The sequence below is a fragment of the Crotalus tigris genome, unplaced genomic scaffold (genome assembly GCF_016545835.1).
Source record: "Crotalus tigris isolate CLP2741 ecotype Arizona unplaced genomic scaffold, ASM1654583v1 scf7180000017946.1269602, whole genome shotgun sequence".
In the NCBI taxonomy this organism is placed as follows: Eukaryota; Metazoa; Chordata; class Lepidosauria; order Squamata; family Viperidae; genus Crotalus; species Crotalus tigris.
Window position 1 is genome coordinate 231,663 of NW_024096738.1, and position 27,343 is coordinate 259,005.

Genomic DNA, 27,343 nt, shown 5'->3' on the forward strand with positions numbered 1-27,343 from the left:
ATACATAGTTGCATACTTTCACAGGCAAGGCTGATTTTATAGGAAAGTCCACATATTCTGAGCATGACACTGATTTTCAACAGTGTGAAAATCTTACTTCTGGTAATGCCCCCTAGAAGTTATTGGAAACTACACAATATTGTCTTCCGTAGGGGCATTTGTATACTGTTTTTCTCCTACTCCAGCAATGCTTTATAATCTTCTACCAGCTGTGTAGTTTGATGCTCCTATGGACTGATAGTAAAACTGGAGAAAAAAATCCCCTATTCTTCTCCAAATCCCCTATTCTTCTGCAATGAAGTATATCTACTCACATTGTAAGCTTAGTGAAAATGTGAGCTTTTGGGATGGGGTGGGGGAAGTCAAGGAGATATGACAACCTCTAGAAGCCCATGCATTCCTGAGAGTCTGCCATGTAGCCACAGAAAAAACTAAATCCCCTTAGTTCAGTGTTTCCCAAACTTGACAATTTTAAGGCATGTGGACTTCAACTCCCAGAATTCCACAGCCAGCATTGCTGGCTGTGGAATTCTGGGAGTTGAAGTCCTCATGCCTTAAAATTGTCAAGTTTTGGAAACACTGCCTTAGTTGAACTGATGGGTAGAACCTGAAAGCAGAAAAGAGGGCTTAGAGTTCCTCATAGGAAGGTTTTTCCATTATTAGAGAACCAGAAGGATGGCTGTTGAAGTGATAAAGGAAAGCAGAAAGCGCGTTGGTAAAGAGAACCGTGCTGTGCTGTGCTGGCAACCCAAGATGGATCTAAACAGTGTTGGTTGTTGCAAAGAGCAATCCTGCATGGGGATCCCGACTTGGCCTGGGCAAAATTCCCTGAAAAGTTGCTAATTCAAGGAAGAGGCGTGAAGAATTCATTAGAAGAAGAACTGGAAAACCCACCAAAATTTTAGGACCACAATGGACAAGGCTACTCGGTGCTGAAGGCTTGAGGAGGGGAAGGGATATGCTGCCCAGTATATTTAGTCTTCTTATCTCTAAACAGAGATAAGTTAGAAATATGGTAGCCAACATTACAGAATCCATATACATACAGGCAGAAAACACCTATGCTGCATATGCCGAGGTGGAGCAGCAGTTAGGGTGCAGTACTGCAGGCCACTTTAGCTGACTATGTTCAGCAGGTCAGCAGTTCAAATCTCACCAGCTCAAGGTTGACTCAGCCTTCCATCCTTCCGAGGTAGGTGAAATGAGGACCCAGATTGTTGGGGGCAATGTAAAATATATATATACATTGCTTACTGGTGTACACCACTTAGAGCAGTGGTTCTCAATCTTTCTAATGCCGCGACCCCATAATACAGTTCCCCATGTTGTGGTGCCCCCAACCACTTATACATCACCAGGTGCCAGGGGCGTGGCCAAAGAAAAGGGGGAAAAAATGGGGGACAGCCTTGTTTGGCGACCCCCATGAAATGGTCGTTCGACCCCAAATGGGGTCCCGACCCACAGGTTGAGAACCACTGGCTTAGAGAGTGCTTGCACTTAAAGCGGTATATAAGTCTCATAAAATAAATAAATAAATAAATAAATACTGTTCAGCAGAAGGGGGATTTTTCCAAGCATTTGCCACTTAAGCCACAGCAAGGCATTAGTGAAGAATGGAAAGCAGTGACCAGTGTAAACATTAATTCCTTCCATGAAATACACCTGCAAAATTGAAAGGAAATGCTATTTGATATTTTAATGAAAGGGAAAACCCACAAAAGATGTTTTGTATTGCGTCTTGCATCTAAACGCATGAATTCATAAAAGCCTGTGGGATTAGTAAAGTTTAGTAAGTCTCAGATACAAACCATATTATTCAAAGGGCTGAATATCTTGTAGGATTTTAAAGTCCTACAAAAGCCAACATTTTTTATTGTGCATTTGTTTTTTTTCATACAATCATATATTACCCTTCATTTGCAAAGCTGGCATATGACTCCAGGTATAGTACTATACAGCTTGTCAATTGCATAACTGCTGCTAGTTGAGTACTGGATCCAGATATGCTGTTTGGCCTCTAGAAGTGATTGCAGTTTATTTCATTGGGTCTCCACACCACTGTAAAACCAGAATCTAACTCATGCTATCAGCAGAATCTCTCCATGTTTGCCACTTTCAAATGGCATTTAAAATGCTATTTAAAATGAACACTAACAGACTGAGCATTAATATATTAAATATGACATTGGGAAATTCCCATTCATTGATTCTGCATAATCATCCCTGGTTTCCAGCTGAGGAAGACAGCATGAGGCTTATAGTTAACATAGTTCATTTTTCTTACAAATTTGTGCTTATCCTTGTCTTCAGAGGAGTTGACATTTCCTGTTGAAAACAGAAAAAAAAATCAACATTTTATATTATCATTCCTTGCATGTTTAGATTCTTTTTCATTTTCAGAGATCCTGCAGCCAGGGTATGTGCCTGCATGCCTGTTGGAGTTCTGTAATAAAGCACAATCTATAGAGGAACACTATCAGCTTTCCAGAATAAGAGGCAGTTCGTTTAAGCGGCAAACTGTCCTTTGATCAGTCTCAGAATCAATTTTCTCTAGGCAAAGAGAGGTTGTAACTCTAAAACTTCTCAACTCAAAACAACTGCACACAGTTTAAATATCCTTTATATTTAAATACAAAGGGGCTATAATTCATTCAAGATTATAGAGAAAGCTATCGAGTATATGTGCTTGGAACTGAAATACAACATAAAAATGTTACTAGAAGCTGTTACCTGGCCTGGGTCATAAGCTGCATTGATGCAGGTTTCATCTTCAACAAAGCTGTCTCTTTCTCGCTCATTGTCCTTCTGGTAGATGGCCAATGTTTTATCTGACCCTGTACTTGATGCCCTTTGAGAAAGAGAGCCAGAATTGTAAAGTGAGCAGCAGTTTAAATGCCAACAGAATTTTTTTTTCAGAGTTGCAATTTTACATTAGTATTATTTCTATCATCACATTTCCCTTCCGATATCATGTTGAGACCTGACTTATAGTTGTTGTTTATCTCAAGGTAATGTCATAGTCCTAGACACGGGTCAATCCTCCATGAACTACAATGTCTCCAATAACAAAAATAACCATAGATCAACAACAGCACAACACACAGTTGAGGCAGACTAACATATGCTACACCAGGGGTGTCAAACTGCTGGCCCATAGGCCGGATGCGTCATCTGGAAGCCGCACCCATCCCATTGCCAGCAATGGCAAAACCGTCCCGATACATTGCGCGATGTCATGTGATGTCATGAGTTTGATACGTCTGTGCTATACTTTCCAGCACAAGCTCATCTAATTTCTTGGATCCAATGCCCCGAGTAAATAGACAGGACTTCGAAGTCTTCCTGAAATCTAACAAGGTCAGTGGGGAGATAATTCCATAGGATAGGCACCATGACAGAAAAACCTTGCCTCCTATGTCCCTTCAGCTACATAAATCACACTCATGAAACTAAATTTTTATTGCCAAATGTCAACGGTCACCTGAAAATAAAATTCAGCAAGTATAGTGACTGAACAGAACTGGGTTGTGAATTAAATACCATTCAAGGGTTTCAACAGAAAATCTCATGCCTATTTAATCTTCATAATGTTTGCATAGCCTTCCACCTACTGGGTGGTCTACCTCCCAGCGTATAGCTTCATACTTACCAGCAGCAAGTGCAGTTCTAGCTAGATAAAGATCTGGTTAAGTAGGACTAAAAATACAATCAATAGCAGATGCGAAGAATCTTATCAGGCAGGATTCACTTGACTAATAGAGCAAGGTAGTACACTTTATTTTAAATGCCACCCGTTCCAAATTCCTTGCGGAAAAAGTGCAATATAAATACAGTACACATGTATGGAATTATAAAAATAGAGTGGGAAAGTTACAGTTAGCAGAATTGCACTCTCGTGTCAAACACCAATTGCTGCTAGTTCCAAAATTGTAGTCCTTCCAAGGGGAAATACAGAATAGTAGACACTAATTTTATTATAGATTAGATAGCAGAGAAATGTATTGCATTCGTCTGCTTTCCCCACTGAATGTGGAAAGAAAGAGAATAACCAAACTTACCTTAGACGTGATTTTTGCCTCCTAAAGTAGATAAAGATCCCTGCAACTCCCGTAATAAGGAGTAAGACAATAATGATACTCAAAACAATGGAACCAGCTGTAGACTTGGGTTCCTCTTTTTCGCAGTAGTCACCGCTATATCCCAGCTTGCAATTGCACTTTATTCTATGGTTTTCCACAGTACAGTCTCCTCTCCTGTTACAGGTCTCACTGTTACAAGCAGGCGGCCCTAAGTCGCTTTGTTTGATCCCCTGCACGAGAGGAGGATTTTGCCATTTCCCCGCTGCAGGCAGTGTAGGCTTCTGTCCTCTTCTTGGAGGAAGGATCTGGGTAGTGGTAGAAGTTGTCCTTTTATAGTCAGTAACAGTCGTACTCTTGTATTTTGTCTGTGGTTGCACGTGTATCTTTTTAGTGATGATTTTGATGGGCACCAGAGTTTTCTTTTCATGAAATGGTTTTGTTTGCAGCAGTGTTGTCCGAGATGGAGTTATCGACTGGGGTTTATTGACCATGTAGTGACCTGTAAGTAGAGATCATTTACTTCAGAAACATCATTTCTGAAGGTAGCAGAGTCAAGATGGAATGTTTTGTAGCTGGCCAGAGGTTCTTAACAAAAGAGTAACTGCAAGCAAGCCGGATTTTTCTCCCCAAAAACCTATAGGCTCTATTCAAAGGTTCGGTTTAAAGGCATTGGGACAGATCCAGGTTACTTGAAGGTTTTTGCCCAGGTAGTACATACCAGCTAAGGTGGCATGCTCAGGATTCTTTCAATTAAACAGTGCCACCTACTGGGACCCAGGAAACATGCCTTATTGTTGGAAATATACCTGTCCTCTAGAACAGGATCCCAACTGAATTTTGTTGGTTCCTACCCCATTAGTGTTCTATAAGGTGCTGAAGGCTTGGATCTCCTCCCAGGCATTTGGTTCAAATGAATAATACCCATTTGTTGGATATTTTTTTTATATCTATATCTTTTATATCTATATTTTTTATATTGAACAACTGAATCCCACCACGTTTTGTTCTGTGTTTGCGTTTTTATTATTTTTTATATTATGAGCTGCCTAAAGTCAGTTTGAGGTCAGGTGGCATCTAAATTGAAATAAATAGAAGGTAAGCCGTCACACTTCCCTTGTCTGATAAATATGATGTAGCATGCAGATAACCTTTAAGAATAGGCAATGCTTGCATTTCAGCAGCTTTCTCAAAAAATGCAGAGAACTGCATTTTTACATATGGTGCTGAATGTTGGGAGATGTTAGTCCTTTTTTTATGTGGCTACAATTTCCAGGAAGAGGAACAAAAAATGACTAAGTCAGGGGTAGGCAACCTTGGCTCTTTTATGACCGTGGACTTCAACTTCCAGAATTCCTGAGCCAGCCAAGGTTGCCTACCCCTGGACTAAGTTATGTTAGATTTCACCAGGGCTTTTTTTTTTTTTTGTCATAGAACGCCCAGAATGGAGTTCCGGCACCTTTTTTGGATGGAACCTTATAGGGTAGGCAAGGCAGGTTATATGACATATGATGGTTCCGGCACCTTTTTTTATTTTATTTTTTTTACAAAAAAAGCACTGGATTTGACTAACATAGCATTGCAGCCATTTGACACCAAAACAACTTACATTGGGACATTTGATGGAAGACTGGAAAAACTGAGGCACACCCTATTATTTTCTGAATATTTATTTATTTATTTATTTATTTATTTATTTATTTATTTATGAGACTTATATACCGCTTTAAGTGCAAGCACTCTCTAAGCGGTGTACACCAGTAAGCAATGTGTGTATATATATATATATATATATATATATATATATATATATATATATATATATATATATATATACACACACACACACACATATATACATAACCATTGTTATTAGAAACTACCGCCATTTGTTGTTTGCCCAAGTTAGTCATAGGAAGTGTGAATCTTGCTTTGAAATGGGCACTGAATTAAAGCAGGCTATTTTATGAAACAGTCATTTACTTACAAACCACACCTTTACTAAGTGCACATTTCTAACGTGAATACCCTTTTCTTGCTTTTACTTTTAAAATATTGTTTTATTATGTCATTATAAAATGCAGGTCCTACATTATACCACTATTGTATAAATTATTAACACTTCGATGATTTAGATAACTTAAACCTTTTTTTAAAAGAAAAAGGGTCTTATAAACCATGATTTTATAAACGTTAATGTTGATAAACATAAAGCTGCTTAAATTATACATCTAGAGCTGAGAGTAGCATTCTTTTGTATTAGAAAAGCACCTTATTTCAGTAAATGAAGGCAGCATATCCAATATTCAGAAATATATAAAAAGCATTAGTGTTAAATAAACAATTGATTTTAACGTTTTAAAAAATCAATTTTAACAACAGCTATCCATCCTTCAGGTGTTAATTAGCTGCTTCCTGAGCATCCATTTCTCTGATTGTTTAAATGCAGATTTTCATACTTACAATTCAACTCATCAGAGCCATCATGACAATCAAGGTTTCCATCACAGACTTGTTCTTTTACAATACATTTGCTGTTATCCAAACAGGCTTGAAAAGGCTCTGAGCATCTTATGCCTTTGATGCACAAAGTTTCGCGTTCTAAAAGGTACCCGGTGGTGCATCGGCAACTTCGTCCTTGTGGATTTGGTAAACAGATCTGACTGCATCCCCCATGCTTTTCAGAACAACCATTCCTACCTAGAAGCCAGAAGACAAAAATGAATTGCTTCAGTTCTATTTCCCATGCATAATATGGTGCAGCAAGGAAGCATTTACTTGGCAACCTGGCTGGGGTACTGTTGACTTGTATTATTATTTCTGACACCGTCCCATCAATTTCAACCACTACGGTAGAACAAGTCAATATATGACAGGTACTATTTTTCCAGAAGAGTCTCACTTACCTTATACCTAAGGGAGAGAGAGGTTTTCAATAAAAACAATGGCAATCACATCCTTGTTCAGAATTGATGCTTATTGATATGCTTTATAATTATTGCTATTTTTGTTGACTACAGTTACTTATTATATTAACTATTCCCACTGAATACTTGTACCCGGACGATAGTTTGTTTGCTAAAGCTTGGAATGTTATTGGGGGCAACCCCATTGTTGTACCTATCCCCATCCCAATTCCTTCCCTGCACACTGCCCTGAACCCCATTACCTATACCGACCCTTTTTTCCCCATGCCTTTATAAAACTTAATAAAATACTTATAAATATTTTATATAAATACTTACGTTTAGAGAACATCCCACTTTTTGTATGCTTAAAACTTGTGCTATACCAAAAAGGTACCAAAGAATGTTATTGTTCAATGCATTCCAGGCATTCCCCCCCTCCCCCCCCTGACTTCTCACAGTTATTGTGAACTTTACCTTGTTGGTTTAGTTTGCTGTAGATCTTTATATCCACAAGTTTCTGATTTGTTTGAAACCACCAGTTTTCTACTGCTTCCAGCTGACTATGCCACACCTTTATTGTACCTGTTAGGAATAAAGTTAATCAGATTTGGAGAAAATATTTTACTGCTACACAGAGCATTGCTATTGATTTACAACATACTACATAATATTAGTATTATTATTACTAGCAATTTTGTCATTGACTAGAGTCTGTTAATTTCTGAGCCAGCTGGAATACAATACAGGTAGTTCTCGATTTATGACAATTGAACCCAAAATTTCTGTTATCAGGTGAGACAATTGTTAAGTGAGATTTGCCCCATTTTATCACCTTTCTTGACACAGGGATTATGTGACTGATAGCAGTTGTTAAGTTAGTAACACGGTTACTAACTTCCTGGCTTCCCCATTGACTTTGAGTGTCAGAAGTTCACAAAAGCTGATCACATGACCCAGGGACACTGCAACCGTCATAAATAGAAGTCAGTTGCCGAAAAGCATCTGAATGTTGATCACGTGACCATGAGGATGGTGCAACAATTGTAGGTGTGAAAAACGGTTGTCAGTCGAGTTTTTCAATGTCATCGTAACTTTGAATAGTCACTAAACAAACTGCTGTAAGTTGAGGACTACTTTTATACAGTACCTTATAATAGTCTAATAACTAGACTGAACACTGCACGAACACTTGCCAATCATGTATTCATATAGCTGGAGGCAGGTTTTGAATTTGAACTTACAAAATATTTGTTGTGCAAGTATTGACATAAAAACTTGACATCTGGTTCCCTTGATTCTATGATATGTCATTGATCCGAGTCAAGTAAATGACACAAGTGATGCATCATTTATCGTATTATGATCAGTGACAGAGAGCCTCCCCTTTCCTTGGGAATGTCCTATAGGATTTGTGTAGTTCAAGCCTGCTTACGACTGCGTGTTGCTGTTGTCCAGAACATCATTCCATTCCCTATTGTGAAGGCCATGAGGCCATGTATTCCTGTCCGAATGAGTCTGTGCCCGGAGCCATCTAAACGAATGCTTTCCACAGAACCTTTTGCTGTAGGAAACAGAGCCTAGTCAGAAAAAGCAATACATAACAGGAAAAAAAGAATTGCACAAGACATTTGATCAAAATAAAACAGAAATGTTTTTATCTCTTGAAACAAGACCGAAATGATGAGTTTTTTATAGAACTGTTTATAGAAAAGAGATGGGATGTTGGAAGAAGCCATCGCTTGTTGCATTTTAAAAGAAGGTGATAAGTTACTTAAATTGTGATGAATGTGGGAAGTTGTTTTTTGTATTTCTTTTCTTTACTGCATTTTTATTTTCTATTTCTCTATTTTTTTCCTTTCTCCCTTTCTTTTTTTGCACCTTTTATTATTCTTTCAGGTTTTCTGCTGCTTGTATAATTTTTTACTATTGTAATTGTAATGCTTAATAAAATTACTATTTAAAAAAGAATGGAATGTTCTTTCACATGCTAGGAAAGTAAGCTGAACCCAGAGAATTTGATCAACACGTTAGACTGCTTACCTTGGTCAGCCCAATAGAGCCGAGTGCCGGCATCTACTATTGTTAAACCAATAGGAACCAGGGATTTCTTCCAGAGTATTCTCCGCCTACTCCCATCCATAGCAGCATATTCTATTGTGGGATCAGATATGCCATGTTCATCACCTAAATCCACAATGCACATGGATGCAGTTGGGGGATGCACCACCACAATGGTTGGGTTGTAAAGACCATCACTAAGTACCACATGTCTATATTTGCCTTCCGATGCTGCCACTTGAACAGATTTATATTTACTATCAATCCAATAGATGTTGGCACTTAGCCAGTCAAGCGCAAGTGATATCACAGTGCCCTCAACTGGCAGAATCTTCTTCAAAGAAGCTCTTCCAGCATCTTTAATAGCCAGGACTTTTATGAAGTCATCATTTAAGTCTGAGAAGTACAATGCAGCGCTGCGTACAGAGTAGTCTACAGCCATCAGGTGAGTTACATTAGTCAAGGGGAGAGTGCTGTGCTCAGGAAGAGTCATCTGCCCAGCTGTGGAACTTATTTTTTTCAGGTAGACCTAGGGTTCAATATTAGAAACACCAATATTATAACTTCAGCTTACAAGGGGCTATAACAGTGATGGCGAACCTTTTAGAGACCGAGTGCCCAAACCACAACCCAAATCCCACTTATCTATTGCAAAGTGCCAGGGGTCCATCAGCATTGTGGTGCCCTTGGGGGGGGGGGCAGGGAGGCACCTCTGAGTGCCGTCTCTGGCATGCAAAAACCAGGAACACAAAAATAGGCCACCATACTGCAAGGCGTAAAAACGGCCGCTGCTGCGCCGCGGGGTGCAGATACAAGGCGCTGCACCACACAAGAATGGGGCAGGGCTAGTGAGCATCACGCAGGCACTAGTCCCGCCTCATTTGCAGCACGTGCATGCTTCCCCCTCCCTTTTCTTCCAGTCCACCAATTGACAAAGGTTGGTGACCTCTGCTATACCACCTCTACTTGAGCTTGCTAGTCAACCGCTTGGCCTCCTTTATGCTGGGCGGGGCTCCTGCTCCAGGTGGTGGTAGCGGCCTGATGGACCTGCTGCTGGCGGCAACGGCCTGCGTGCCAGCAGAGAGGGCTCTGAGTGCCACCTCTGGCACGCATGCCTTAGGTTCGCCACCACTGGGCTATTACAGTCAGCAAACTGCTCTAAGATAATTCTATCACAGCAGAAGCCTAGGACTGCTGAAGCCCATACAGCTTTTGCTACCTTGTGCAATAGTAAATGAAAATACTGTATAATAGCTTCCATTTATCTCTGTGACACTCAACAACAGGGGATAAAATATCCCTTTCCAACAGAATTTCAATACGATGTAAAAAAAAGTGGCTAACCTGATTGAGTCACTCTTTCTGAGAAGTGTGTGTGTGTGTGTGTGTGTGTGTGTGTGTGTGTTCAGAAGAGCTTTGGAAAAATTAGCATTCAGTCAACAGCATTTACTTATTACTAAGGAAAATTCATATGGAAGCCCCTCTGCTGTGCCAGTCAAGTAAAGACCTGTAAGAAATTTTCATTTGGGCAATTGGCTTGCAGCTATTCTCTTTACTATCCAATTGAAAGCAATACCTGTGTAACATCTGTCTGTGCAACCAGTAACATGAATGCCGACTCCTTTAATGGAATGCAGGTCTTTCCATCACTTGATAGCACAAATTCAAGCGGGCAATGGCAGCTTCCACTTTTGCTGGGGCTTAAGAGGCACAAATATGAACAGCCAATTTCTACACATGGATTAGGGGCTGCTGGCTGCAGAGCTTCATGCATCACCTGAAAACCAAATTTCAAGAGTGTGAGAATGTTACACTAGGAGTTTCAGGGTATCTCTATTATGCACTTTGTACGTTCCTCCTCAAAAATTATTAAAGGAATACACACATTGTATGTTGTATCAATGGGATTTGTAAAGTTTACACTTGGTTGATACAACTAGAAAGAGGGTTGGAAAGAGGGTTGGTTTTTCTAGATTTTGGCTCTACTTCACATGTTAATTCCTATGCAAGGGGAGTTCGTGTAAGTTGAGGTTTCATATGCTGGCTGACAAATTTGAGGACCAAGATCAGAACGTAGATTATTTACAGTGAAAGTTCCTTCTGATTTAGCACTAAGGGTACATCTAAGAAAAAATTAAGCTTCCTTACTATGCAAGAAGGCACACAAAACACATGGCTAATCTCTGTTCAGCTAGTTAGTTAGGTGCCATCAAGTCAGGCTCAAATCTTGCTGGAGTAAATTCTCATTGTCTCAATTTGTCTCCAGTAAAAACATCAACTATTTTTATCCATCATCCACTTGCATCATGTGGCAAAAGTCAGAGTTTCAAAAAAGCAGCTGATGGCTATGAGAAATAGGAACTTAAGGATGGCCAAGGCTTTAAACTGAAAGCTGGTAAGAAAATTCATGAATTACTTGTGTGACTGTATTATAAGAATCTGGTTAGTAAAATTCTGGTAAGTCAATGGCTCATAGGAAGATTCTCAACTAAAGAGTATCCTTGATTGTCTAAAGCAGTGTTTTGTAAGCTTGTTGATTTTAAGATAGGTGGGCTTCAACTCACAAATGCTGACTGGCGAATTCTGGAACTGAAGTCCAAGCATCTTAAAGTTGCTAACCTTGAAAAACACTGGTCTGGAGGGTCTTAAAAGGCAGAGAAATGCAAAGTGAAAACAAACAGCTAAAGGTCTCTGCTAAAGGGCAAGCAAAGACCTGAAAAGAAAGGAGAATAAATATAACAGCAGATTCAATCCTTCCGTTTTACTGTCTTCCTGGATTGCATCTGGGTTTACTTGAACAGCTCCAAGTTCCAAGTGAAAAATAGGGTCTTCGATAAACGGAGTGCAGGTCAAATTGACCTTCCTTACAGATAACTAAATATTTATTTGGTCCCGATGAAAGACCTAGTAACATTAATAGACCTTGCACTGCTTCTTACTACTACCAGATAAACCTTAGTTTAATAAGCCAGGTCTCTTGCAAGAATCTCTAAGTTTTGAATTATTTTAATATTTTAGGGCAACCAGCTTAGCAGGAACTATCTAAGTCAGGGACTTCTGCTGCAATGAAGAAGGTGCATAGGGGTCTCTTCCTTAAAGTACAGCTGAGAGGTAGTTTTCTCTAACTTTCAGTTAGGGCAACAAATTATGCTATGGCCAACAGTAGTATTTCCTGTAAATGTCTTATTCTTGGTCAAAATTCTGTTATCAGTTACAATACTGATCAGTATTGCAACACCCTTAGTCTAAGAAAATATGGGGCTTGGCTCATACAGATACTAAGATTTGAAGACCCAGGCCAAATAAACTTGCCTTTACATTTATTCATTCCAAACTAGAGACATCCCTTTGGCAAAGTAAAATAAAAATAGGCATTGCTCTAATGATCAACCTTTCCATAATGTGTGCTATTTATATAATACCTTTAGTCCATATGGTTGTCCATGACTCTTTAGGAGAACTGTTCTATTTTTGGCTGTCCTTTTGTCTATCTTCTGTATTATCCTTGTTTGCATGTCAGACCAATAGATGTAGTCTTCAAAGATATTCACTGAGAAGGGACTATGTATCTCAGTCAGCTGAAAAATCTGAGAGAAAAATGTTGTTGTTAAGAGATGCATCACAGCTCAGCCCGAGCTCTTATTTTCAGCCAAACAAAAAAAATCTGGAAGTTTTGACACATTCACACATTCATTTCCATAGTTCTAGATTAGATATGGAATTCTGAAACAATATAGAACGCTAGCTACCAAGAGAAGAGCAAGATTATCACATTATCAGAAATGACTCTTTCCTTTAAAACAAATAACTTGAATAAATTCTTGTCTGCTTCCAGCTTAGTCAGGTTTATGTACAATACCTTCATATCACTACCATCCAAAAAGGCTGAGGCAATGGAGTAAAACTTGTCATCAGACCAGAAAATTCTCCAGCTCAAGAAGTCAAGGGCTATGCTTGTGGGCCAACCAATTCCATCATTAATTAGCACTTCTTTATTACTTCCATCCATCCCTGCTTTCCATATTTTGGATTCAAAGCTTATTTCACACCAGTACATAAATCTAGGAAAGAGAAGAGATATATGTTATATATTTTTATAGAATGGAATTCAGTCACTACAGCTTACAATGCTTTCTACTTGATAAGATAGAAAAATGTGGGTTAGACAACATCACCACCAGATGGATTTGTAACTGGCTGACCAACCACACTCAGTGTGTGCCCACTGGAACTTCATCTACATGGAAGGAAGTATGCAGTGGGGTACCCCAAGGCTCTGCATTAGGTCCAGTACTCTTCAACATTTTCATCAATGATTTGGATGAGGGGATAGATGGGGAACTCATCAAATTTGCAGACGACACCAAGCTGGCAGGAATAGTCAACACTCCAGAAGACAAGCTTAAAATACAGGAGGATCTGGACAGACTATCTAACAAAATGAAATTCAGTGGAGAAAAAAGTAAGGTTCTACATATAGGCAAGAAAAATCAAATGCACAGGTACAGTATGGGCAGTACCTCAATCAATAGTAGTAACTGTGAGAGGGATCTTGGAGTCTTAGTGGACAATCACTTAAATATGAGCCAGCAGTGTGCTGCAGCTGCCAAAAAAGGCAACACAGTGCTAGGCTGCATTAACAGAGGGATAGAATCAAGATCACATGAAGTGTTAATATCACTTTACAATGCCTTGGTAAGGCCACACTTGGAATACTGCATCCAGTTTTTGTCACCACGATGTAAAAAGGATGTTGAGACTCTAAAAAGAGTGCAAAGAAGACCAACAAAGATGATTAGGGGCCTGGAGGATAAAACATATAAAGAATGGTTGCTGGAATTGGGTATGTCTAGTTTAATGAAACGAAGGACTAAGGTTGACATTATAGCAGTGTTCCAATATCTTAGGGGTTTCCACAAAGAAGGGGGGGTCATGTTATTCTCCAAAGCACCTGACGGCAGGACAAGAAGCAATGGATGGAAACTAATCAAGGAGAGAAGAAACCTAGAACTTTCCTGACAATTAGAACAATTAACCAATAGAACAATTTGCCTCCAGAATTTGTGAATGCTCCAACACTGGAAGTTTTTAAGAAGAGATTGGACAAACCATTTGTCTGAAATGGTATAAGGTTTCCTGCCTGAACAGGGGGTTGGACTTGAAGATCTCCAAAGATCCCTTCCAACTCTGTTATTCTATATTCTATTGACCACCAAGTTAGATGGCTTTCATTGTACATCTTCCCTAGGGCACCAGACAAGGTGTCCCACTCCTATTTCAGATGATTTTATTCTAGAGGAAAATTAGCATAGGAACTCTTTTGGCTAATGTCTTCATTTGAACTCTACTTTCTTTGCAATTTGAAGTTAGATCACCACTCTCTTTCTATCCAGTCATGCATCAGATCTACAGTTTTAGCACAATTAAGGTATCATATACCTTAACTCCCATTAAGCATGGAGGTTGGGGGTAGGAAGGGGGGCTACTCTGTTAAAGTTTAATACATCTGCAGTCTAGATTGAGGAAAGCAGCCTTCAGACTACGTGGGACATTTCATTTGCATTTATATAGTATTAGAGCTAAACTAAAGTAGATTTTATTTACCATTTTGCATCCATACCCTTTCAAAATTTCTGATAATCTGAATCAAATCTTCATTTTGAAATTCCATTCCATTCCCAAGCTGGGGTCATTTCTAACACATGGGCATAATATGCTCTGTGTGTTTGTGTGTACAGGTGCATGCACACACGTGTATTTCTGCAGCTAAGAGTAAACAAGATCACTTACAAAAGTTAAGGCAAAATTTAAGAGTTTCAAGTGGTGCAACATAGTAGTAAAGACTCTAATTTAGCCCTCTCACCAATAAAGGAGAACAGCAAAGAACCATTTAAATAAACACAATAATTCAATAACAACTCCAAGAAACATTAATTTTTTTAAATTTAAACTTTAAAACAGATCAGACTGGCAGAGCAGGATGAGTATGTATTAAATTGGCTTGGAGGTTTAAAAAGCTTACTGCAACCCCTATGTGAAATGGGAGAGGATTCTGCAACCCAGTCTTTGTGTTAAAAATACCCTCTTCTGACCTAGCTAATATTCTAATCAATGAACTACCCTGAAAAATGCATCCTTTCTTAATTGATAAACCGTTAAGATATGGGAGAAGGCACTCTATCAGGTGTGCTTGGCTTAAGGCAGGTAGTGCTTTATATTATAAATTCCAGGAACTATGCCTGATAGCAAACTGGCAGCCAGTATCTGCCTTCAAAATAGATAGGTATTGCTTGTTAATTCTATGTGGCAGCCTCTTCCAATCTATAACAGCCTCTTGCCCTCATTTCAACTTCTGGTGAACGTCACTTCAGAGTCGCCTTGTATACACAGCTTCCCAAAAGCCTGACTTGAGGTTACCAATGCATGGATGACTGGGGCTAGGTTATCTCTGTCCCGCCATAGCTAGCAAATTAGGTGGAGCTGGAAAAAGGCAAAAGTTCCTCCAGGAGATTGCACCCAGTCCCAAGCAGGCAATTCCATCTTGTCCACAAAACAATCCTTCAGGATTCAACTTCAGCTTAGTATTTCTCATCTATCCCATCATATTCAAGTGTGCACAGCTTCACCTGACTCTGATGTCAAGGGAATTTAAGCTGGGCATCATTTGCCTAGAGATGAAACCATTACAGACATTGAATAACCCTAGGAAAAGAATGGAACCCCCTTATTAAATGAAATGCCAGTGTATGCTCATCCAGTACTTTTATGGTGCACAACCTAATGAATAGGCAGTAGAACAACTGTAAAACAGCCAGGCCAAAGAAATTTCATGATCAGAAGATCAAAAGCTATGAACAATCTTGCCTTTGGTTTTTAAATTTTGTATCTAAAAATGTTAAATTTTGTTGTTAATGTTTGAATGTTTATTACTTTAATTGTAATTGCCCAGAATCACTTTGCAGAATGAGATGGGCAGCATATACATTTAATAAATAATAAATCAATCAAGCAGAATCAATTAAAGCTGTACTCCTAGTTTCTTCTTTCTAAAAATATCTATTTGCCTTATCAATTATGATTCAATCACATAATTGGACAGACCTGACCACACATTAACATGAGCCCAGACAATGTTTTCGTCAAGAGTCCTTGATACGTTACAGCCATCACCCTCTGAAATATCTTCCCTTAAAAGACAACATTATAGTGACTTAATAATAGTGGATAATTGTGGATGGAGTCACCTATCCACCTTGTTTCTGAGATATATGTCTAGTTCTTCTGAACTCTTCCGACAAGCCCGAGCTTTGCACAAGCAAAATATAAAAGGCTTACCCATCCAGTGGGTGGAGAGCTAGTGACCGTGGTTGCTCCAGATCATCAAGAACCATCGTATAGACTGGAGTTCCCTTCCAAGTACTATTTAACCATGTAGCCAAGATCTGTCCTGAGGTACCATCTGTCCAGTAAAGATTCCTTCCCAACCAGTCCACTGCTATACTGTCAGATCTGATGCCTGTAATCAGATGTTTGAAATGACAGAAATGAACCTATGCAAGTTTCCAGCCTATCCCAAAAGCTAGGTCACAATGCCAAACAATGAAATATATATATATATATATTTTTAAAAGTAATTATGTTGTATTCGAACTTTCACAATAAGCAAATGTATTTTTGCTTTTATCTGCCGATCTCTGGTGATAAATAGTCTATTGCTAAGGTTTATAAATATATGAACAGGAAATATCAGCCAAAAATCTCCTATTTAGAAAGTAATTATAAAACAGAATTCCATTACAAATTACCTTTTAAATAGCCATATGAGAGAAAAGACATCCTGTTCAGAAGTTTTCATGCAGTGTACCTCTGGTTTAATGCTGAACAGTTACGACTCAGCTCCAGGTAGATTGTTCACTGTTAACAGTGTTTGAAATCCACCTTCTTAGACAATCCTCAAAAATACTCATACCTGACCAATTATCATAAAAGGATAATTCTTTTTAGGTGCCAGCTCTGCTGTTACTGTCCCTTTATATTAGTATACACTGGAAGAGCCTTTACATTTATAGACTGGAAGTTGCAGATTTCAGCCATCAACAACTTTTTAGCAAGGGATTCTTGGCCTTCTGAGCAATTGTCCCAGGTGACACATAATCTTGCTTTGCCATTCATGAGGGAGTTTACTAAGTAGGATAACCTCATCTGTGATATGAGACTTTGTCAAATTGTATGTTTTCTTCCCGGAGGAACTTAATGAAATCTTTCCTCCAGTATGTCAGCTATAACCTGCAGGCAGGATTAGATCTGTGTACCCAGCTGGTATTGCTGTTTCTCAAAGTTATTTTGTTATACTGTTAAAAGTATCTTTTTAGAAATATGAGCACTCAATTTTTCCTTGGCTTTTTCCTTTTGAATATAGGTGGACCTGTGAAGTTGCCTAACCATGTGAGAGTGTGAGCTGGCTCCAATAGTCAAATATGAGTTCTACCAAAAGTTCAACTTGCCGAAGTTACAATTAAAATTAGTTTTGTCCTAAGCCACTAATTTTTTAAAAACTGCCCAAACATCTGAAAATATAGTAAGACCAACCTTTTATTAGAGTTCCCTTTTCCTTGGTTTTCATATTAATCCACTTAATACTTTCAGCATTGAGATTCATCCAAAAGACTGTCTGTGATACAAAATCGTAGTCAATGGAAAAGATGATGATGTTATGATCAACTCTCAAGATAACATCCTCTTTCATGGTTCTTAATCCGAATACGAGTAGGTCAAACTGAACTGCAACTAGCAGTGATGGCTCGGAACCTACGGCAAAGACAAAACTATTTACTTTCCATGCAAAATATGCATCAATTGCAACCTCCCAACTATGTAAATTAAGGGAGAAGAGGTAGGAAATGCTTCAAGTCATCTTTTAATGAGGGACGATGTTCATTCTTCCACTCTATTCTTTGTTTTCTATTATTTAGCACTGCACTCAAATTTAGACACAACAAATGTACACACAAAATAGAAAGATTCCAAAACCATTTGAGACAAACTTCAAAATATTTCACTATAAGCCGGATGATGGATCGTGTTGTATTTGCTAACAAGAACAGAGGCTATTAACAAAATAATGGTCTGGAAGACCTCCAACATCATTCTTGACAAATGGTGGATGCCTTTGAAGATTAGCTTGAAGTGGCAATCCTAAACTCCCATGATTTTGGTTTGTTTTCCTTTTTCTTTTATGGAAAGCTTCTCTTGTCTGAAGCTTTAGGCTTGTCTTCTGTTCAAGATACTGTTTCGGACTAGGAAATTATTCAAACTTAATTCTTTGCCTCTCAGGTTTTCCCTCTAAGGCCACCAAAGTCATTTCATGCTGAATGCTACTTGCTATTCAGCCCTATCAAGACATTGCTAAAGTTGCAGAAAAGGGGCAATATTCCTGGTGCCAACAGGCTACTGGCTGCAGAATAGCTAATTTCCATTGCTCTGAGATCTGAGTTATAGAAAAACTATTGCTTTTGCCGATGTTCCTGCAAGTTAGATCATTTGTAGGCCTCGGATTAAAAATGGCATCGTGATCCAGGTTTCTATATTTTTCCAGGGCAGAATATGAAATGTCATAGAACTGAGTATCCCTTTTTGTTCCTATTTTAGAATTAATGCATGTTTTGAACATTTCAAACTCAAAATGTTTTGGACATCTGTTAATCTGCATGAACTTTGGAAATTCAGATAGGACCATTGCAGAATCAAAACACTAAACAACTATTTGCCTTATCCAAAGCATTTATATTTCATTATGAATACATTATTTTAACTTTAACTACTAGTTCTTCCTGAACTAGTAGCTGCAATCTTAGCAAGGAAGGCAGCATTTAGCTGGATGAGATCACCGTGCAAGGCAGGGGTTCCTAAACCTTTTGCCATCACACCATTCTTTTGTGTAATCTTAATGTATACATCTCCTTAAAAATCCAAAATGAACACAAATGAACAAGGGAAACAACACAGTGAAACTTTGGGGGAAATGGATTTACTGTAACAACGTACCTAAAATATTCTTTAGACCTCGCCTGAATTTGGTACCTCCCCAAGGAAAGGAACTCTCAGACTTTGGGAAACCCTGATCTAGGAAGTTAGAAGTCTTTGCCCATCTAAAGGTAAAGGTTTTCCTGTCCAGTTTTGCCCGAGATTCTAGGTGGCAGTGCTCATCTGCATTTTTTTTACCCAAGGGAGTCAGCGTTGTCCAAAGACATGATGGTCATGTGGCCAGAATGACTATACGCTGTAGTGCACAGAATGCTATTACCTTTCCATCAAAGTGATACCTATTTATCTACTTGCATTGGCGTGCTCTCAAACTGCTAGATGGGCAGAAGCTGGAGCCAGTAATGGGAGCTCACCCCATTGCGGGGTGCTCGGGTCTCAAACCAGGCACCAGCTGAGCTATCGCTCAGTGCTCTTCAACATCTTCATCAACGACTTGGACAAGGGGATAGATGGGGACCTCATCAAATTTGCAGACACCAAGCTGGCAGGAATAGCCAACACTCCAGAAGACAGGCTTAGGATACAGGAGGATCTGGACAGACTTGAACATTGGGCACTATCTAACAAAATGAAACTCAATGGTGAAAAAAGTAAGGTTCTACATTTAGGTAAGAAAAACCAAATGTACAGGTATAGTATAGGTGGTTCCTTCCTCAATAGTAGTAATTGTGAGAGGGACCTCGGAGTCCTAGTGGACAGTCACTTAAATATGAGCCAGCAGTGTGCTGCAGCTGCCAAAAAAGCCAACACAGTGCTATGCTGCATTAACAGAGGGATAGAATCAAGATCACGTGAAGTATTAATACCACTTTACAATGCCTTGGTAAGGCCACACTTGGAATACTGCATCCAGTTTTGGTCACCATAATGTAAAAAAGATGTTGAGACTCTAAAAAGAATGCAGAGAAGAGCAACAAAGATGATTAGGGGACTGGAGGCTAAAACATATAAGGAATGATTCCTGGAATTGGGTAAGTCTAGTTCAGTGGTTCTCAACCTTTTTATACGGTGACCCCGGTCATAAGGACGCGCATGCGTGGTGGTGCCCCATGCGCGGCAGCACCCCATGCGCAGAAGCGCCCCATGCGCAGCGTGCATGCGCGGCAGCACCCCCTGAGGGGGAAAAATGGCGGGTCGCGTTGTTTGGCGACCCCCGTAAAATGGTCGTTCGACCCCAAATGGGGTCACGACCCAAAGGTTGAGAACCGCTGATCTAGTTTAATGACAAGAAGGATTAGGGGGTGAATGATAGCAGTGTTCCAATATCTCAGGGGCTGCCACAAAGAAGAGGGAATCAAGCTATTCTCCAAAGCGCCTGAAGGCAGGACAAGAAGCAACGGATGGAAACTAACCAAAGAGAGGAGCAACCTAGAACTAAGGAGAAACTTCCTAACAGTTAGAACAATTAACCAGTGGAACAACCTGCCTCCAGAAGCGATGAATGCTCCAACACTGGACGTTTTAAAGAAGAGACTGGACAGCCATTTTGTCTGTAATGGTATATGGTTTCCTGCCTGAGCAGGAGGTTGGACTAGATGACCTCCAAGGTCCCTTCCAACTTTATTATTATTATTGTTGTTGTTATTGTTATCGCACCCTCCTTCTTCACCTACCTAGCAGTTTTCATACTTCTCAATACATCCCTCCAGCTTAATAGTATGAAGCCAAAAGAACTTATTTCAAGACTTCTTACCCAAAAGGCAAAGCTTTTTATGTTACATTTGACTTGAAAAAAAGTTTTTGAGTTCACTAAATTTGAATCATATAAAGAATCAGTGGAAAGCCAATCAGCAGATGTGAAGAATCTTACCAACTACTTTACATGTATGTCCATCAGGCTCCGGTAAATACCCAGGGTGGCATGTGCAGTAGTAACTGCCTTCAATATTGACACAGGTCTGGCTACATTTATCAACTGCCAACTCTTTGCATTCATTGATGTCTTTGCAAGAGTGTCCATCACTTCCTAGCTTGAACCCTTCGTGGCAAGCACATTGCTGAAAAATAGAAAACAGTCATTATCTATGTAAATTTTCACAATTTCTCCTTCTCCTCACCCTGCACTCCAAGGGTTGCTGCTGGAAACACAGAGTCCAAATACAAATTGGGATTTAATTTGCAAGCAAGGTAAGTAATAAATTTGAAGGCCATTGCTTTTTTTTAAAAAAAAAATAGTTTTTAACTAAAGAATTATTTTACAAAGTAAAAATAAATCAAGCTTGAAGAAAAAGAAAAGGGAAAGTGATAATAGAAATGAAAGAAAAATCAAGAAAAAAGAAGAAAAACAAAAGATATAAAGAAGTGGCTTCCATTTTTTTTTTTTTACAACAGTTACAAATGTATTTATATTTATGTTTTTGCTCTAGAGTAGAGATGTCCAATTTTGGCAACTGAAGACCTGTTGGCTGGGGAATTCTGGGAATTGAAGTCCACAAGACATAAAGTTGCCACAGTTGGACAGCCCTGCTCTAAGATCACAACATGACTCCCTTTTTTCCCTATTCCACACTTTCAATCTGCTTGCATTGCTTGATGTTGTTTTTATGACTTAATACTAATCATCTTATCGGGATTATCTGTCAGTAACAACATTGAATTCTTGTCAAAATATGATTGTGTCATCACCAAGACAAGTTAGCTCCCGGAGCTTTGTTGGTGTCTTTTTTTTATTGTGTCACATTTTTCTAATTATCAGGGACTTCAACAAGTCTTGCCTTTGTACTGCTTGTTCAAAATGTAGTGTAGTTAGCACACTTCCAATGAACAGTTTATTTTCTTTTACCTAGTTTTATATTATTGGTTCTCACAATCCAGAGTATTTTGAGAAATGGCCTCCAGAACCACAGGTTGAAAGCATTACTTCTTTATTCAGCCAATCAAACTTCTAGCTATACATTTGGGGAAACTTATTGCCTTGATCATATATACCTTTGTTGCCAGTAAGATGCCTCTGCATTTTAATACTTTCTCCAAATCTGTCATAATCTCCCCCCAAGTATTTCTCATTATCTGATGGCTACAATAGCTATCCTTGTAATTTCTTTTACCTTAAGACAGTGTTTCTCAAGCTTGACAATTTTAAGGCATGTGGACTTCAACTCCCAGAAGTCCACATGCCTTAAAATTGTTAAGGTTGAGAAACACTGCCTTAAGATGACAAAGCCTGCTGCTATAATAGGAAAGATGAATCCATATTGTTTTATTATTTGAGAGTAGCCATCTACTTTTCCTATTTTAAAAGAATTTTGGAATAGAGCTATGAAGTAGCAAAACTCATTGTTTTGCTTCTACAATACATTCAATTTAAAATGTATAAGTTATCCATTTTTAAATAGTAACACCATCAACATTCTAATGCTGGTCTTTACTTACAGGCCCATTAGGAGATTTGTAACAAATGTGAGCACACACTTTTTGGCATGGCATGGCACAATAGCTGCCTTCATCCATTCCATCTTGGCAGTCAGATTTCCCATTGCAGACCAAAGTGTAATTGATACAGGTATCACCACACTGAAATTCATAGCCATGGCATTTCCTGGGCTTACCTGGAAAAGCAAAGAGGACTTCAAGATTCTAGTTTTAGTGCAACTATAAACAAAATAACTATTGAAATTAATGAAGCAAAAGCCAAATTTAGTATGTCTTTTCACTTGATTGATCTGGAATGGCATAGGTAAGAAGAACATAAGTCAACAAAGAACTTGGAAGAAAAATCTGGAACTTTGTTGTTATAGATGTTGATGGAAGCAAGTTGGTGCTTGCTTCCATTACTATCCATAAAAAAAAGGAAGATATCTCAATTCCCACAATGCAAGAATGACTGGAAACTGATGGAATTAGCAGAGGGTCAAATTAACTGTTTTAATCAAAGGATACATCCAATGTTGCTTCTGCGAGCACAAATGGAAATAAACTGCAGTGACAGAAGGATGGTAATAAATTTCAGCTCCACACTAAACCAAATATTTAAAGACTAGCATAGGACTGTTACCATTATAACTTGGCTCTTGTTTTGCAGAACTTCTCTCTGTTAAGCTAATGCCTCATAGGAAAAACAGATCTCTCCCACCATTTGATTTTTTTAAAAAAAACAAGACTATTGCACCAGTTGCGAGGATGAAGAATATTTACGTACATCTAAACTCATCAGTCCCGTCTCTGCAGTCACGTTTCCCATCACAATTCCATTGATCTGGGATGCATTCTAACGAATTGTGGCATTGCCACTGATGGGTACCACATTTCTTCTTTGGAAATGCACAGTCCTGCAAAAATCAATCAATCAATCCATCAAAAACTGCTACTGTACACAAATTAAACATTTGAAATACTTGCGAGACTTGGCCTGGAGACACTATATTGCTGTATGCTATCTGAGCTGTGATACTTTACAGCAACACAGAGAATTTGGGGGAGGTGAAGATAACTACTATTGAGAAGAAATCTGAAAAATAGTTCTGCAGGGGGGAGCAGGAGGGTGCTTGCTCCTGCTTTCTGATTTGCTGGGAAGTCTGCCTATACATACTGCATATCTTTAGAAAGAAGTATCTTAATGTCTCAGTAGCAGTTCAGAGACATTTGGTGACCATGAATGGGAATATGCTGTGCACTAGCAGTGACTGAATCTTTCAGTCTTCACCAGAACTATACATCTTGAAAAGTATTAGGAAATAAACATCACATTTTTCTTCTTTTTATGATCCTGTAATCCCTTGTATTGAGATGGAGTCATGGCTGCGCATTTACTGGCCAGATGCCCTTCCTGATGTCTACATAGAGTTCACAGCAGATTTTTTTTCTTTGCGCCCTGATAGAGAAACATCTGCCGCTGCCTAGGTTTGAACTCTCAGCCTCCTCCGTGTGACGTGAGCGTCCCAATCGTTAGGCCATCATGCCACTCAAGCACCACACAATTAAGATTATTTTTAACTCTTAATTAAGGCAGTGACTGTAATTGAGTGCCCCAATAGCTTATTCCAACTGCTGAGTGGTTGAGGTGGCAGCATATTGTCCTGTTTACCCCAAAGGGAAAGCTAACTTACTTTAGGGTTTTCACTAAGCTAAGATGCTGATTAAATGAACTACTTCCTGGTGACAAGGAAATAGACCCTAGCTATTTGTACCTGTTCATCTGACCCATCTTTGCAATCCAGATCCCCATCACAAAGCCATTGCTTTAGGACACATTCTCCACTTTCATGGCATTTGACTTCATCAGCATAGCAGTGCCCTTGTTTGGAGACTGGGCAGTCTTCTTCATCGGAATGGTCCTTGCAGTTATAATTTCCATCACAGTGCAAGAAAATCGAAATACACTGCCCACTTTTACAAGGGAAGTGCAGGTCATCGCATTTGATCTGAGCTGCAAGCAGATAAATAATGTTTAACTTTCCCTCGTTTCATGTCCTCCCTGAAAACTTATACAGACAGCACAAATCAATTAGTAAGTAACAATAGCTTTAAAACCTTTCAAAAGTTTATAAAAGGAATGCTATTTACCTCACATGGCAGAACAGTAATACATGCAGCAAAAGATTTGTCATGTTCCCTGTTTGGCCATGACAGTGCAATAGTGTGTTTAGAATTTAAAAAAAATCATATTCTACCAGGATAGATATTTTCAGTAAAGAGAACAGCCTCTTTACCAATTCATAAAGGATACATTGATAAGTAACCTATGAATCTAGGAGACAAACTGAATTCTGAGAAACAGGAAAAATCTAGTTGCTGAGATTGTTATAACCTCATCTCAACCTGTTCCAGCAAAATCTTGGTAAAGAAATTCTAGAGGAAACTGTGGAAGTGGTGCAGCCAGAAACTTGATGGATGTTTTATGGCTTCTGAAATTTCAGAATATTGAATTTAATGAAAAAGATCTTTTTTGAGCCTAAATTATTAACATAAAATAAAATAAAAATTATTGAAATGATTTTGGAAAACATACATAGAGAACTGGAATATCTCAAATGTCTTCAAGTTTTTTGGAGTCTTTAAAGAATATTTTTAAAAGACAGAGTATCATTTTTATAGGCTAGAAATAAAACACATTTGAAGAAATTTAGTGTGCATATTATGGATTTGTCCAGTAGTAATTCATTGGTTAGGTTTTAATACTCTTCGAAGTACTGTCTTAATGAAATCTGTCAGTTTTGTTTACTAGGCTTTATTTTAATTTTTCCTGCTATATTTTAAAACATGTTTACTTTGTAATACTTTACCCTCTGTCTGCTTATATGCTACTAATATGAAATATTTCATAAAAATATAATTGTAGCATTTAAAAATATCAGTAAAAGTATTTTGCACAATATGAAATTTATAAATGACAAACATGTTTTCTTTATATTTATTAGTATAGGACAGATGAACAATTGAAACTGTGCCACTAAAGACTCCACACCAAGTTAAACTGCTACCTGCTCTAAGATCACAGACTGCCTTGTAGAAACCACATTTTCCTAGTTGTAGAAGTGCAGAACAAGAGTTAGGAAGCTATTGCTCTAAATCATAAAAGAGCCAGAGTTGTTAGGATTGAGGTGGTGCCTGATTAAGAGTTCCCCAAGCCCTCTGTTAAGTTCAAAATGTGGTTTCCACAAGGCAGTCTGTGATCTTAAGAGCAGGTATGCAGGAAAAAAAACAAGTCATGGCTTATTTTGCTTTTGTGGCCAAACCCCCCCCCCAAAAAATAGGCCAGGAAAAATATTCAGCAGAGATTGTATGTACGGTGTGTGGTTAAGGCATCAGAGTAGAAACCAGGAGACTGTGAATTCTAGTTTCACCTTAGGCTTGAATCAAGCTGGATGGCCTTGCGCCAGTCACTCTCTCTCAGCCTTAGGATGAAAGCAATGGCAAATCACTTTTGAAATCTTGCCAAAAAAAAAAAAAAAAACAACAACCCCAAATACCTATGTGGAGACTAGTCTCCAGGAGTCAACACTGACTCAGATGCACCAAAACAAACAAACAAACAAATAACATGAGATAGGAAGGTTGTCTTCATTGTATATAACTAAGATCCTGAGCAAGGGTGCTGATATGGGGAACAGGTTTCCTCCAGTAATCTGAGTCCTGAGAAATTTAGGCAGTGCAGGTCAATGTCACCACTTTAAATTTGGCTCAGAAACACCTATACAAACAACTTTGAACTTCACAGACTAACTATAGCTTCCTGTTGGTTTCTTTCTTCCAAAGCATCCCAAACAGAGAGCATCACCACAATCTAGTAAAGAGGTTATTAGGTAGAGTCACTCAAGCCAGGCTGAGAATGCTGGTACTTCAGCTAAACTGAGTGAAGTTACTCTGTACTACTGGAGCCAAGCAAGTTTCAAGGCACAAAGCGGAGTTAAAAAAAAAAATCCAAATCTGTTCCTTCATTGAGAGAGGAATCCCATCCAATACAGATTATTTAGCCACTTCAGGCCAAAAGGACTCTCATCTTGTTGGGACTCTTATGTTTTTTAGCCTACACCAGGGGTAGGCAACCTTGGCTCTTTTATGACTCGTGGACTTCAACAGCATGGCTGGCTCAGGAATTCTGGGAGCTGAAGTCCACGAGTCATAAAAGAGCCAAGGTTGCCTACCCCTGGCCTACATCAAAACTGGATTGCCTCTAGACACTGACCTGCCCCCACAGGTTTTCACCTGATTCAGTGACAAGGAGAAATAGAAATGGGTCTTGCTAGCATTTATGTGGCATTTGTCCTCCCCCACTCCCTAATCATTTAGTCAAGCAGCTTCAAATGTATTTCAAAGAATTTCCTGTTTATTCCAGCTACAACCTGCCTAGAAAGCCAATAATCTGAAAATTGGTGGTTCCTTCTTAGATGTCTGTCTTTCCCACACTGGCTTACCACAGTTCATTTCATCTGCCCCATCAAGGCAGTCTGGGTTTCCGTCACATAACCAACTCTCAGGCATACAGTGAGTGTTATCATCGCAACGTAAAGCACAGAGGGGTGTTGGCATCCAGCAACCAGATTCATCAGAGCCGTCAGGGCAATGTTGTATCCCATCACACTGATACTTCTCATTTATACATCTGTGGCCATTGTGGCACTGGAAGATTCCTTTAAGAGAGACACATTACAACAATCCCTATATTCAGGCACTTCTAGTTACATATTCACAGGTTTCTTCCCCCCTCCCCCCCATTAAACTGATCTCAGCATGGACTATTTACAATGCCAGTTGCCGTATTCAATAAGAGCAGATTTCAATCTTTTAAGTAAGCCTGGCCTTGATGCAGAATTTAAC

The 27,343-nt window shown here is 39.0% G+C and overlaps 1 protein-coding gene across 1 annotated transcript in view; it reads right to left on the reverse strand.

The window, feature by feature from the left end:
- Positions 1-1,790: 1,790 nt before the first annotated feature.
- The window catches only part of LOC120308744 (low-density lipoprotein receptor-related protein 2-like), a 49,470-nt gene continuing 23,917 nt past the window's right edge, over positions 1,791-27,343 (reverse strand). The window contains exons 17-33 of the mRNA XM_039345206.1: positions 26,941-27,156; positions 24,214-24,452; positions 23,226-23,355; positions 22,460-22,635; positions 20,898-21,084; positions 17,633-17,851; positions 16,379-16,559; positions 12,903-13,104; positions 12,466-12,630; positions 10,620-10,820; positions 9,026-9,572; positions 8,418-8,546; positions 7,460-7,567; positions 6,540-6,776; positions 4,059-4,578; positions 2,731-2,848; positions 1,791-2,325 (exon numbers count right to left, since the gene is read on the reverse strand). Coding sequence (XP_039201140.1) covers positions 2,281-2,325; positions 2,731-2,848; positions 4,059-4,578; positions 6,540-6,776; positions 7,460-7,567; positions 8,418-8,546; positions 9,026-9,572; positions 10,620-10,820; positions 12,466-12,630; positions 12,903-13,104; positions 16,379-16,559; positions 17,633-17,851; positions 20,898-21,084; positions 22,460-22,635; positions 23,226-23,355; positions 24,214-24,452; positions 26,941-27,156 — 3,620 coding nt within the window. The 3' untranslated portion in view covers positions 1,791-2,280. The remainder of the gene's footprint in view (positions 2,326-2,730; positions 2,849-4,058; positions 4,579-6,539; positions 6,777-7,459; positions 7,568-8,417; positions 8,547-9,025; positions 9,573-10,619; positions 10,821-12,465; positions 12,631-12,902; positions 13,105-16,378; positions 16,560-17,632; positions 17,852-20,897; positions 21,085-22,459; positions 22,636-23,225; positions 23,356-24,213; positions 24,453-26,940; positions 27,157-27,343) is intronic.